The sequence below is a fragment of the Heterocephalus glaber genome, unplaced genomic scaffold, assembly GCF_053883595.1.
Source record: "Heterocephalus glaber isolate CG9 unplaced genomic scaffold, H.glaber_assembly_v1.0 deba00001608, whole genome shotgun sequence".
Taxonomy (NCBI): domain Eukaryota; kingdom Metazoa; phylum Chordata; class Mammalia; order Rodentia; family Bathyergidae; genus Heterocephalus; species Heterocephalus glaber.
In genome coordinates this window covers 40,300,338-40,314,647 of record NW_028258379.1, presented here as the reverse complement: position 1 = coordinate 40,314,647, position 14,310 = coordinate 40,300,338, and the positions used below count along the sequence as shown (strand labels likewise).

The 14,310-nt window shown below is 45.0% G+C and overlaps 1 protein-coding gene across 6 annotated transcripts in view; it reads left to right on the top strand.

Annotated features, from left to right (window-relative positions):
- Positions 1-14,310, top strand: part of Ppp1r13b (protein phosphatase 1 regulatory subunit 13B) — an 83,726-nt gene that overhangs the window by 54,961 nt on the left and 14,455 nt on the right. For all 6 annotated transcript variants that reach the window (XR_002389081.2, XM_004836881.4, XM_087195154.1 and 3 more), the window contains 3 exons: positions 10,111-10,212; positions 12,092-12,266; positions 13,203-13,399. Coding sequence is in view for 5 of the 6 variants with exons in the window: in XM_004836881.4 (XP_004836938.1) it covers positions 10,111-10,212; positions 12,092-12,266; positions 13,203-13,399 (474 nt within the window). In the remaining variant the exon portion in view is untranslated. The remainder of the gene's footprint in view (positions 1-10,110; positions 10,213-12,091; positions 12,267-13,202; positions 13,400-14,310) is intronic.

Genomic DNA, 14,310 nt, shown 5'->3' with positions numbered 1-14,310 from the left:
GAGATCCATCCCAAGAAAAGTGGCCAGACTGAGGCTTTAGAATCATTTCATTTGCTCGTAAAAGACCTTCACAGCCATGAGTGGAGCTGTCCAGAGAGAGGCAGGGATGGCATCACGCACCCTCAGCCTCGCTGCAGAGACACTCATTGGGCAGCAGCCACCTCGGCCACCGTGCCTGGGGCAGGGGATTTTGTCCACATTGTCACGTCTCATAATCTTCCACAAACAGTCACTTAGGGTTCTCTTTATTATTTTATTCTTGAATCAGGTTATCTTTGTTTTCCATTTTTCAAGGGCGTAGGGGAACTAACCCTTTTCTGTTGGGTTGAACTGCATGAAATTGTTGGTGTTTGACCATTTTTGATCTACAGATGCAGTATTTTCATATGATGAAGCTACTAAGTGTCCCTGGTGTCTGGCATTGTGTACCCTTTGACAGAAGTGTCTTTGCTTAGGAGCTGTCTTGGTTACCTGTGTGCAGCCTGGCAAGAAACAGTGGCACTGCTACTGACCCAACCCAGGGCACAGCCAGACACCAGATGTCTGGAGGCACAGCTCTCTGATCGGTAAAATAAGCTTAGGAGCCCTCCTCCCAAGGAACTTTTGTAAGCTTCAGCTAAGACAACTATAAATTTAGGTGTATGGAAGTGTTAAGTCTCTGGAGTCCCAGTTCATTTAGAAACACTGAGTTCTTCCTATCTCTGAAAGTGGATAAACATCCTGAATAACAGAACAATTGTACGAGGGATTCCTTAGAGAATCAGGAAAAACCTCGGGAAGCAGATGGCATAGCCACTGTCTAGGGGGGTCGGGAGTAGGGGGACGGGCACTGTGGACAGCAGGAAGAGCTGGGTGAAATGTGGATGTGGGGAGGTCAGGTTCTGGAGCGGAGAGGCAGGCTCAGATAGAGGGGCATGCAGAGCTGTAGAACAGCCCCTCACGTGTAGAGCAAGGTGGACTCCAGTCAGAGATGGTGCTGAAGTTTCTGGAAAAAGGCTAGAGCCACAAGGGAGAGTAAAAGGAGGATGCCCAGCCTTTAAGGAACAAGAGGAGTTTGGTCAGAGAGAGGCTGAGTGCACAGCTGGGCCACAGTGGAGGCGTGTTCTCCACACCACCTGAGTGCAGGGCTGTGTAGCTGATCCCTGGCGTCTCACTGAAGCTTGCAGAATTTATCTTTTGTTCCTCAAATAACATTACAATGATATTCTTGTTTATAATAATTAAAAGGGAGGCTATTTGCTTGATTATTAAAATTAGGAACATCTAAAGTGACCTATGTGCCAGTAAGTTTTTTAATTTCTTCTGTCAGCTGAGCACTAAGGAACATATGTTAGGCTTTGAGGGAACAAGTGCCATTTATAGCTAAAGTTTCTGTTGGCTGCACTGAAACCTAGCTGCCTTGAAGATTTTACATGCTCACTCTCTCCTCTGGATTGTGACCATGCTGCTTGGAATAGATCTGAACTCCTGTTAGTGGAAATAAGAGAATGATAGAATTAAATTCTCCAGAGTCATTATACGATTTTACAGTAAGTGGCTGAAGTGGTTTTTAAAATCTCTGCAAATTCTTTAACATACATCCCTTTAAAACATGGAGCTCAGCGGCACTGCGCCTGCCTCTCTAGCGCAAGGTCCTGAGTTTGATACCTGGTACTGAAAAAAATAAAATAAAATAAAACATGGAGCCAAGTTCCCTCCTCTCCCACTTAGTGATTTGCTTTTCCTTCTGAGGTGAGTTTATGAAAAGGCTGTCTTCCCTGGGACTCTGTCTTGGACTCCTCACTGTGACGAGGACCCTTCACGGCTCTGAGTAGAGCCCCATGCGGGCAGGAACTGCGGCTCCCCCTGGCGGCCTGTGCCCAGGAGTAGGCCAGGGCATTGAGCCATCTCTAGGCTAGATCCTTGAACCCCAGGCCATCCATAAAGCGACTATGTCCCAGCTGACATTTGACTTAGTCTTAGGAGAAGCCTCAAGCTGGAATCTACCACCACATTGCTCTTGAGTCTGTTACCCACAGAGCTAAGCAATAAGAGGTGTTCATCTTTGTGTAAGCCGTCAAATTTAGAAGTGGTCTGCTTTTTAGCAATAGATAACTAATGCATGGCCTGTAAAATGGGTGAAGATGTACTGTCGACTCAGAAATCATCTTCACAGACATGAAACCATATAACCAACGAAGACATGAATAAACGTGGTGTGGTGATGCATACCTATATAGTCCTAGCTACTTGGGAGGCTGAGGCAGGAGGATCACTTGAGTCCAGGCATTCAAGATCCGCTTTGAGAATGTAGCAAGATGTTATCTCAAAAAAAAAAAAAAAAGGACTGTTCATGTATAAATAACCCTCACAAGTATGAAATAAAAGAATTGAATGATGAAAACATGTTTCAAAACAACATATAAATACAGTTGGCACATAAAGTGTCGTATAATGCAAGCCTACTGTACCCAGCAAAGGAGACCAGAAATGTTTCTCAGTAAGTGTAGCTGTTGGCGGCAGGGTGCAGGGGAACCATCCTTTGGAAGGACTTTGAAGTGCAAGTCATCCTTCTGCATCATTTTTATCACCAAGTTTTCAACTCTGGGGAGACTGCACTCAGATTGACCTTAAAGCAGGTATAAGAAAAGAAAGCATTCTAGGGCGATGTAAGCTAATGAGGGCACTTCTGAGCCACAGCACTGGGAGCTGTGTACATCAGGATGGAGATGTGAGCATCCAGGAGCCACCCTCCTGGTCACTGGCTCAGGGCCGCAAAACCAAAGACCTCTGTTTGGATTCATGCAAGCGTGGCACACAGCATCAAGCTGTGCCATGGCCTGAGTGTGAACAGTTGGTTGAGTAAACTGGTGCTTATTTGTCTGAAATTGTATATCAAAATATCACTACTTGGGCCAGGGATTTAGCTCAGTGGTTTCACTGCCTGCTGTGCAAGTGCAAGGACCCAAGTTCAATCCCCGGTACAAAAAAAAAAAAAAAAATATATATATATATATATATTTTATCACTACTTAAGTAGTGTGTTTTTGGATGGGTCCTTATACAAAAAAACGTCTGAAAGACAGCCTGGTTTTTCCAGAACTGCGTGCAGCAGGGGTAATCACCACCTGCCCGAGCCGCGCTAGCTCAGTCTGCAGCACCATGAGCTCTTCTGTTCCCCTGGGGGATGTTGCAGTCTTCAACAGAGCTGTTACTTTTTGGCAAATGTTGGCAAAATGTTTCAGGTGTACATTAAATAGTAAAACTAGTCTTTCTAATATTTGGGGATACATTTTTTTTTTTGGTACTGGGATCAAACTTGGGACCTTGTGCTTGTGAGGCAAGAAGTGGCACCACTGTGCTAAATCCCCAGCCCCTCTAATATTTGGAAAGACCAAAAAAATCCTATCAATAGTGCCTTGGGATGGAAGATGTGTGCCTATAATCCATAATTATTGGCAATGGCTTATTTTGAGAAACTTGACTATATGTCTCTCATACCTGGAGTATTGTACCATTAGTTTAAAAATCATATTTAAAACATTGCTTGAGAAGACAAAAAAAAAATGCATTTGATTGAAGCTGTATTCCCAGCTGAGCTGTGATCAAAAGCTTCAGCTGCAATTACCAAGTGAGTTGTAGTTGTTTTTGCTATCTGTAAAAATCTAGTTCTGGCAGCCTGTTTTTCAGACCCTATTTTGATAGCTCTCCAAGTCATGACTCACACACATAATTAGCAAACATGAGAATTTAACATGGAAAATAAGCCCCCTTTTTCATACCTAACTTTTGGCATGTCATGGGCTAGCTTACTTAGTCCTGGTGCGGTTTAGTTCCTTATTACAGAACCATTTATTTATATGGAATCCTTTCTTGGTCAAGAGGTTGCCACTTTCTTTGCAAAGAGCATGATTAAGGGTAAACGGACACAGCATGCACTGGCAGGTGTGGGGGGAGTCCTGAAGCCAAGGTGCCGGGGTGTGGGAGCAGGCACTCACTCTGGAAAACAGTTCACAGCTGCTGCAGGTTAAACATGCGTGTACTGTTCACTTTGGAGGTTGGTTACCCCAGAGAAACAAAACCTCTGCCACACCAGTGTTCACAGAGGCATTGTTTCTCTTAGTCACAAAGTGGAAAGGATCCCGCGAACCCATCAGCGGAGAAATGGGTGAGATGTGGTACTGTATAGCCACCCAGCAGAACACTACATGCTCACCAGTAAGAAGGAATAAATGACGATGCGTGCAGCAAATGAGTAGATAGGGAAAGTGCTGGAGTGGACGAAAGAAGCCAAATGCAAGAAGCCATGTGTGTAGCCTATTACCATCTCATTTGGTCACCTCCTCACCAGTGTGGCAATTTTTGAAGTTTTGTATCTGCAGTAGACTAGAATATATGCTTATCTTTTTAAAAAATCTTGTTAGTCTTAAACTAAGGGCCACAAAAATGAGAAAATCATGTTTTATTTTTGTTCATTGTGGGGCATTATGAAATAGTATTTCTATCTGGAATTCCTGTAAAATCAGGAATGATGATGTGCAGAAGCTGAGCTTCCCACCTGGCCTCACTATTCAGGGTAGGAGTCTTAGATGTCTCTGCTTTAGCCCCACAGTGCCCCGGTGACTGCGCTTGGGGAGGCTCGGTGGAGGGCCTGCTCTTGTAAGCTGCCCGTCACCTTTTCTAGTGAACACCAGCCTGAGCAGTGTGTTTGTTCTGGAGTGCGTGGAGACACCCCAGAGCCTCACTGCTACCCTAGGGAATGCTGCACTTATTTTGCAGCAAAAATACAAGTATCAAGAAAACGTGAGCTAGCTTTCCAGTCCTCACAGTTGAATCTCTAACTGCTTCTCGTGTGAGGTTCTCATCCCCTTCATCAGAATAGAGGACATTCGGGCCGGGATTTAGCTCTGGTTCCACCACCTGCTTTGCAAGCGCAAGGACCCAAGTTCGATCCCTGGTACCAAAAAAAAAAAAAAAGAATAGAGGACATTCACAGAAAGCAGCAGGAAAATGCATTTTACTCTATGTTGCCTACAGGTCTAGGACTGTATCTGGCATGCAGAAGGCAAATGAATTGCCACTGTGCTGTGACCTTGTCCATGGACAGTTCAGTGCCAGAACATTACTGTCTCCCTGACACCTGTTCACAGCTTGTGTGTAGAGCGGTGAGCCAGCCTCAGTCCTTTCGTGCCGCTCTTGGATGTGATGTCTTTTTTTTTCCAGTAGTGTGGATTGAACCCAGGCCCTTTCACTAAGCTACATGCTCAGGCCTTTTTAAAATTTTTCTTATCTTGAGACAGTCTTACGAAGTCACTGACTTGCTCAGGCTGGGCTCAAACCTGTAATCTTCCTGCCTCAGCTTCCCAGAATGCTGGGATTACTGACGTGTGCCACTGTGCCCAGCAGCCAGCCGCAGTCTTGAGCACATCGTGTGGCTTTTTTATTTATGAACTTCCTTCCACACACCATTGCTTACAGCCCAGGGACGGGAGCTGGGGATGTGGGAGGTGAGGGAGGGAGATGACCGAGGCCAGAAGCAATTTGGGTTCGTGAGGTGTGGGAAGGATCTGGAGGGGAGCTAAAATGGTGCGGAACATGTGGGCTTAGAGCAGGACAGGATGAAGGAAGTTTGGCTTTCGAGCTTGAGAAGAGGCCATCCACAGCAGAGTGGCGGGGGCTGAGAGGTAGAGGAAGTGTCGAGTCCCTCAGAGAGGCTGTCACTGGGGGCCGTGAGCAGACCGGGCAGGGCCTGTGCTGCGCAGCTCACAGCCTGTGACCCACCTGTTAGTGAGCTGGCTCCAGGCACAAGTGTCAGCAGGTAGGCACTGTGTGTGTGTGTGTGTGTGCGCGCGCCCGCACGTGCAGCTTCACAAGAGGAGACGGTCGCTTAGCTTCTCGATTCCGCACTTCGCTTGAGGGAACCTGGTGAGAGGGGGTGGTCAGATGGGTGATCACAAAGGCTGGGGTGAGCCTTCTGCCGCTTTGGGGTGGGGTGCTGTGGGGGCGGTCAGGCCCAGATGGGGCGGCTGTGTGTTCCTTGGGGAGTGAGCGCTGTCAGCTGGCCTTGATTGGAGCACAGCCCTGGAGTCCAGGGGTGACCTACCTGGTCACTGGGTGCAGGTCAGGAGGACCCTTTCCTTCCTGTGAGACCTGGGTGCGGCAGCTGAGAGGCCTTTTCCGAAGTGTCATCGTGGTGTGGAGGTGGCTTGAGCTGCACTGTGCCCAGAATTGAGCTCACAGGTGACTACCTAACCAGGAACCCTGAAGTGCCCTGGGGAACAGGGCTGTGTTTCTCCTTGTTAGAGGCAATGAAAAGAAATAGCAGGGAATTCTGTAATAAATTTGTTTGAATAACTGAAGTTCAAACGGCAAATTTAAAACTAGTAAGTAAGTGGTGGGCCAGGGATTTAGCTCAGTGGTTCCACCGCCTGCCTTGCAAGCGCAAGGTCCAGAGTTTGATCCCTGGTACCAAAAAAATCCCCCCAAAAACTAGTAAGTGGGGATGAATGCACATGTAATTCAGGGAAAGACAGGCCCAAGGTAAAAGGATTGCACTTGCATTGAAGCACTTTTGTTTCCTAAAAAAATTGAAAAGTACTTCATTTTGCTAAATTTTCATGTTACACAGTTAAGGGAATAGTACATACTAAAATGTAAATTGTTTCATATTTGTTAACTTAGAAGCTTATGCTGCCTTGTGTCTTTATAACCCATTTAAATGCATATAAATTTTAAAAATACAAATAAATTACACAAAATGAATTATTCACTCTGAAATAAGATATGAACTCTATACTGTGATTTATCATACATTTCTGTATATAATATCTACTTTAATAGAATTTATTACTGTTTTTAGTGTATATATACAACACCTTCATTACTGTGATGTGACATGTATTAATTTTGTAGATTAGAAAACATGTGCCACATAAAAAGAGAGTATAAATGAATATTGACAAAATCTGTTTTGGTTTAAGCAGATATAAAATATTTTTATGTAAATAGCAGAGGATAGAATGGTTCAATTTCTCTCCTGCCCCCTTTCATTATTATTCTAAGCATTGGTAGGAAAGAGTCCAGAAAAGTTTGGGGGTTGTTTTTTCTTAAAGTTGTAAAATCATTAAATTAATATAATTTTAATGATTTGTTGAATGGATGTTAATTTTTTTTCTAGTCAAAAAAGATGTTTAAGAAGTAAAAGTTCTGAAGGTTTAATACCTTTGGGGTCTTCTCTCCTGAAGTCAAACTCAGCTCTCTCTCACCTTGGTTTGGAATAATGGCTGAAAGGCAAGGGCTGCCTTTGGGAAATGGGTTTCTGCATTCTGTGTCAAAAATCCTTTTCACCAAAAAAGCTTCGACATGGCTGATGGTCCAGGACAACCTGAAGGCCAGTGCTCCTTCTGATGTGGTCTCAGGAGGTGGGAAGAGCCCGACGCTTTGTCACTGCGTCTGTCATTCACCTCACTGCGCAGGCACTGCGTCATCTCTCCTCACACAGCTCTGAACACAGTGTGAAGGTGGCGCCTGCAGCCCCTCGCCACACCTCATTCCCACTGGCACCTTAATCCAGGACCTCCAGTACAGTGTGCAGTAGAAGTGGTGGGAAGAGGTCTCCTTGCTGTAGTCATCATGGAAACAGACCTTCCCTATCTTGGGTGTGGCCGCTGAGATGGTACCATGTGCACTCTAGGAGGGTCAAGTGCTCAGTGCAGCTGCAGTGCCACATCTGGACCCAAGAGGCAAGGGACTCAGACTTGCAGCAGTTCCTCTGCCCTCCTGGAGTGCTCTCTGTAGCATGGAACCGAGTGCATGGGAGGACCTGGTGTCTTGTGTCCATGAGAAGCTGTCTGTCAGCAGCCCTGTCTCGTGGCAGCTAGTGCAGAAGGGTCCCTCTGAGGCTGTGCATTCCGGAACCCGCGTGGAGACACTCATGTCCTGGGCCGCTTTTGCCTGTGTGCTGGAGGAAGAATAATACATTCATGACAGTTACTTTAAAAACAGGAAAGAAGGGCCGGGGATTTAGCTCAGTGGTGCCGCTGCCTGCCTTGCAAGTGCAAGGTCCCGAGTTCGATCTCCGGTACCAAAAAAAAAAAGAAAGTGACTGGGAAATCTTAGTAGGTGGAAATTAGTAACTTTTATGAGCGTTAAAGTAGAAATAGTCTTTCAGTCATTTGGACTTTTCTGCCAGACTTCTTTTGATGGGATAAACACATTTCTTTTCAAATGGAAATTTCGGTATCTCCTTGAAATATCTGGGTTTTTGTTTGGCTTTGTCGTGCTAGGGGTCAGCCAGGACCATGTTTGTGCAAGGCAAATGCTCTGTCACAGAGTGACATTCACAACCCCGAAATACTAGTTTCAGAGAAAGGCTTGCTCCACAGTGCTCCCTCAGGAGTTGTAGACAAACAGAATTTATTCCAGGTAAAGCTATTGAACAAGTCATGATTCCATTTGTCTAGAGTCAAGAATGTGCCCAAATACTATAAAAGTTTGGAAGTACAGAAGCCAAGGTAACAGACTGCAAGTGACTGCTACGAATTGTAGGAGGACTGAGGGTGGTGGAAGGTAAAGGGGGGGTCCTAAGAGTGTGTGTGAGATTTGGGGTAGGAAGTGGGCTTCTGAGGAGGGACTCTGGCCTCCAAGGTCACAAGTAAAAGGTTTGGGGGAGACCAACTCATTGAGCTGCTCCTCGGCATGCTCTTTGCCCTCCCCATGGCTCCACACCACGTGTGGTTCACGACCGCACCACATGGCCTTGTCTGGAAGAACACAGGGCACAGGGCGAGAACCACCAGGCGTGCAGTGGGGCTTAGCGCCAAATGTGCCCTGGGAAGGGCCTGGGATGCAGACTGTCCCCTCTCACCTCACACGTGCTGTAGCCCTCTGCTGCCCCTCTTGTCTGTGGAGCGTGGTGCCATGGCGCCTGTCTCGGGTATTCCGAGGTGCCAGTGGGTGTGCTTGTGTGAAGCACATGGTTCAGGGCATTGCTACAGAGGGGGCGCCTGACTAGTTGCCCCTCCTTTAGATGTTTCCTGTTTGCATTCACGTCACAGATGTGGTTCTTTGTCAGGTGATGTGTCAGTTCCTCCTGTAGGCCATACCTAAAGTGCTTTTATTACTTTTTTTTGGTTCCAGGAATCAAACTTGGGTCCTTGCGCTTGCGAGGCAGGCGGCAGAACCACTGAGCTAAATCCCCGGCCCTACCTAAGGTGCTTTTAATGAATATTTGTATTTTAGAATCTATTTCAGTTTCTCAAGAGTAGGCGACAGTGACATGACACCTGTCCTTGGGTGTCACCTTCAATTTACTTTTTTGGCTATGTGTCCTTAAACATTTGACAGCCCCATTTGCCCAAATACACCTAATAAATCCCTGGTCCAAGCAGAGGAATGTTAAGATTCACATTTGCCAAGGTTTGCTTAATGTTGAGCCTCTTATTAAATATAGTATCTGATGTTTATGTATTAGAAAATGTTATTTCCAAAACATTTTTTTGTTTGTTTTTGTTGTTGTTGTTGCTTTTTTGGTACCCCGGATCGAACTCCAGTCCTTGTGCTTGCAGGGCAGGCGGCAGCACCACTGAGCTAAATCCCCAGCCCTCGAAAACATTTTTATCTATTATTTACATGGAATGAGAGTGTTCTAGGATGTAAGAGACAGGAGAGGCCACTGGGATACGGTGAACACCAGCTCAGCAGACATTTGGTCGTAGGGTTGGTCTTTCTGGTGACGAAGCAAGTGAGTTTCATGAGACAGGACAAGGACGGGCAGTTTGTGATTCAGCCTTGAGAGAAGACAGAGCATTGGGACTCCTGTGAGAACAAGATGACTGAGACTCTGTTTGTAGGTCATGGTTAGCGATTCATCTGTACCAGAACAAGGAGTTACAGCTACAGACAAGGGGAGGGAGGTCCGAGGGAGCGAGGGGAGCTTCTCACGCCTGGGAAAAATGTGCTCCTTTAAGTCCTCCTTCATTAGCAGTGCACAAGTAGGAGAGATTCCTATGAAAAAAGAACTCCCATTCTCCTTTAGGGACCTATTTAAAATCCTGGTGTGTGTGTTCCTACACTGGAAAAAGGGCTGTGCGGATGAAATACGTCTCAGTGAGGACTTCTTATTCTCTGCAGGTTGGGAATCCGCGTGTTGAACTCACCCTCTCAGAGCTCCAGGATATGGCAGCGAGGCAACAGCAGCAAATTGAAAACCAACAGCAAATGTTGGTGGCCAAGGTAAGTTATAAAAGCAGAGGTGAGGGAACATTGCTGAGAACAGGTGTGCAAGCCAGGCGTGGTGGCACATGCCTGCAGTCCCAGCATCCAGGGAGGCTGGAAGAGGAGGAGGTTCAAACCCAGGCTGGGCAGTTTAGCACTCAGGAGATGAGGCCATGAAGGAAAGTGCTGAGCACAGTGTCTTTCTGTTTGCTGCTCCCTTCCGTAGCTTCATGATGTTGGGGAGGTGTTGGAACAAGAGCCTCTGTCTGACCCCAGATGTGCACACACAGGGACCCCAGGACAGGCAGTGGTCGTCTCTGTCCAAGTTGCAGGCAACATTTGGAGAAAAGGATGCTCTCTCTTGTCACTTGTTTTCCTCCTAGTGTGTTGTTTGTCTTGAGGTTGGTGTTTGTGTCCTGGAGGAGACCAGTCTGTGATGACTCCTAGATAAGTGATAGCTGGTCGACAGACTTCTGGGAGGGCCGCTCTGTACTGGATACGTCTGGTTTATTACAGTGCAGGGCACTTGATGTTCACTGTCTATGCTGAGCTCTACATTTGTGGTTGAAACTCTGAGAGTAGGATTTGGGGTTCTTCTAAATCACGGTTTAGTTATACAAGATAGATGTAAGAAGTCAGAGCCATTGCCCGTGTGCTAGAAACAATTCATGCTGTGAACGGTCTTAAAATGTTCTGAAACTGCTTAAAGGAAACCCTTAAACTTTATCAAGTTCTTCCGGCTTTCTTCTGCAGAGAGATTTCCGTAGTGAAAAGGACCAGTCAATCCAGTTTCTTCTGTTCGTTGAATGACTGTGCAGTTCATTGTGCTATCTGATTTTATGTAAAAAATAATTTAAGTTGGACTTATTTTTAAAAGTCTCAAAGTTTATTGAACTTACAAGAATAAAAACAATTACAAATTTTTTAAATTAGAAAGTATATCATCCTATTAGTAAGACTCCTAAGATGAAGTATACATACTATTAGGTAATTGTAAAATCTAATTCTATTTATTTCTTTTCCGAATACTGACCTAAGAATATTGCTGCTTTTAAAAATCTTAATATTTTAAGTAATATAATTGACAAGTTAATCCCAAATTTTATTTGTTTGAGCCTTGATGTGTGATGATGCCTGCATGATCATACCTACTCCTGTCCTTATTTATGCATACATATGGGAGAGTAAATATTTAATGTTAACTATTATCCTAAAGGTATGTTTTGTCATTAATAGGGAACAAAACTGGGCCGAGGATTTAGCTCAGTGGTGCTGTGCCTTCCTGGCAAGCAGAAGGTTCTGAGTTTGATCCCCGGTACTAAATAAGAAAAAAAATAGGGAACAAAAGTACTGAAGGGTATTCCACACACTTTTATTTTAGTATTTTCTTGTTATAAAATATTTTGTTGTTTTGAAAGAAACTAATCCTGCAGAGAGCAAACATTCCTTAATTGCTCAGTGTCACCTACAAATTGGAGGTTTGTCTCCTTACTGATCCCCTCCTCTTGTGAAAAATTCTCCACTGGCCAGTGCCTATTTCTTTAGAAAGTGAAGTAAGAGAAATGCAGGAAGCACTTTGTAGTGGCAGGAAACCTGTCCCGACGGTGGGATTGAGCACACACCCTGCTGAGGGCCTTGCGCCTTCCTCAGGGGCCCCTGACATCACACAGTGGGGCAGAGCAGTGTGTAGGCCAGAGCCTCTTTCACAACTTCTTACCGTCTGGCGCTCGGTGTGCCTACAATTCAGGTGGTTGTGGACTGCTGTGTGCAGGGTTCCTTCATTGTTGCTGTAACACTCACTAAGACAGGTGAGGCTGAGGAATACACTCAATTTTTTAAGTGTATTGAGGGAACCATAAGTTTCAATTTGCAAAGCTAGATTTCCCTTCTTTGTTAGGAACAGCGTTTACACTTTCTAAAGCAACAGGAGCGTCGCCAGCAGCAGTCTATTTCTGAAAATGAGAAGCTTCAGAAGTTGAAAGAACGAGTTGAAGCCCAAGAAAACAAGCTAAAGAAAATTCGTGCCATGAGAGGACAACTTGATTACAGCAAAGTTATGAACGGCAGTCTGTGTATGTGCCCGTGGCCCACTGCAGCCTCACTCCCCGCATGGACAAAGCCTGGTTGCCTAACGGTTTCAGTCACAAATTCACAGGGAATTTTGTTACAGCAAGTGCACTGAAGTTTATTATTTGCATCTAGGAGGATGAGGATGGTTGGGCGAAATGATTTTTTTTAACTATACATTCCTCTCATGCCAAAAAATAAAAGATGTCCATGTAAAACTAGTGAAATCCAAATTAGGTTGCATTTGAGTTGATAGGATTGTATTACATCAATTTCCTGTTATTTCTCTATATAGCTTTAATTGTGCCTATTTATGGAGTGCAGTATGGTAATTTGATACATGTAGAAATGTATATAGATCAAATCAGGGCTAGTTAACATTTCCGTCTCAAACTCCTTTTAAAATTTTTGATTCACATGTAATAATTGTCCCTGTCTATGGAGTACAGTAGGGCATTTCAGTCCAGCCTTAGCGATGTAGTGCAGAGATTCTGCTGGCACCCTGGAGACAGTAGCCCTGTGCACTGGGAGGGGGCAGTCCAGTCATCACAAACATCTTAAATTAAATCCGTCCATTAAGATAAACTATACAAGTGCTCATTTTTGTTACTGGGTGTGCTCTGGTTTTTTTTTATCAGTTCATTCAGTGCCTGCTTTATGTTACAGTGATGAGCAAGACCTGCATGAGGCCTTTGTTCTCTTGATGCCTGAGAGTCCTAAGTAGCTTGACAAAGCTAGCTTTTGGATTGATTGCCCTAAAGAATATTCAGATACTCATACAAATAAAATTGTTTGCTGTGTGAGTAGTCATGTCCAGTGTTAAAGACTTGAGCCCAAGGTCTGGCACTAAATGATAACCAGAGTTGAGTGTAGTGCATAGAAATAAAGAAGATAGGATAGCAATCAAATAATTTTTTTGTTTTTCTGGTGGGCAATTACAGCTGCTGAAATAGAAAGATTCAGTGCCATGTTCCAGGAGAAGAAGCAGGAAGTACAGACTGCAATTTTAAGAGTTGATCAGCTTAGTCAGCAATTGGAAGATTTAAAGAAAGGAAAACTGAATGGATTCCAGTCTTACAATGGCAAGCTGACAGGACCAGCTGCAGTGGAGTTGAAGAGACTCTACCAGGAGCTACAGGTAACTCACCTGGGTCTGCAGAATGACCTCCTCTTTCTGGCTTTCTCCTTCCTATAGGATGGATTTTTTTTTTTTTTTTTTTGTAACAGGGATCAAACTCAGGACCTTGTGCTTGTGAGGTAGGTGGCGGCACCACTGAGCTAAATCCCTGCCCCAAGGATGGATATTTGGGAAGTAGAAATAAACTGATAGAGTCTAATGTTCTAGGCACAAATTATGTTAAGCACAAAGTAATTTTTAAATGGCTTGAAAAATAATGCACCTGTTTAGGATGTGCATTCAGTGGCTGTGTCTTCACAGAGCTGTGCGTCCTCTACCATAGTCAGTTTTAGAACATTTTCACTGTGCCACACTAAAGCCCTACATCTCTTGGCCATCACCTGCCCCATGACCCCATCCACCCAGAGCCCGGCAATCACGAATCTCCTTTCTTTCTCTGTGGGTTTGCCCAGCCTGGACACTTCATATGAATGGAGTCAAACAGTACATGGTTCTTTATGACTAGCTTTCACTCAGAATATTTTCAGCGCAACAGAATTCAGCTGGCAAGATACACTAGTGAAGAAGTAAGTGTTAGTTGATGTTTAAGGTTTGTGTGAAGACTTGATGAGCTAGATGCCTTTTGTTAAGTCCTTGTCTTAGCTCAGGCTGCTATAACAAAGAACCATGGAGGGCCGGGGATTTAGCTCACTGGTTCCGCCGCCTGCCTCGAAAGCACAAGGCCCCGAGTTTGATCTCCGGTACCACCAAAAAAAAACCACGGACTTGGTGGCTTAGATGACATTTATGTCTCATAGCTGTGGAGGCTCCAGGTGCTGGCAGATTGAGTTCTCGTATGAGGCTGCTGCTGTGTCCTCACATGTGGAGAGGACATGTGGCCTTCCATTGTGGGGCCATCCTGTGACTGCCTC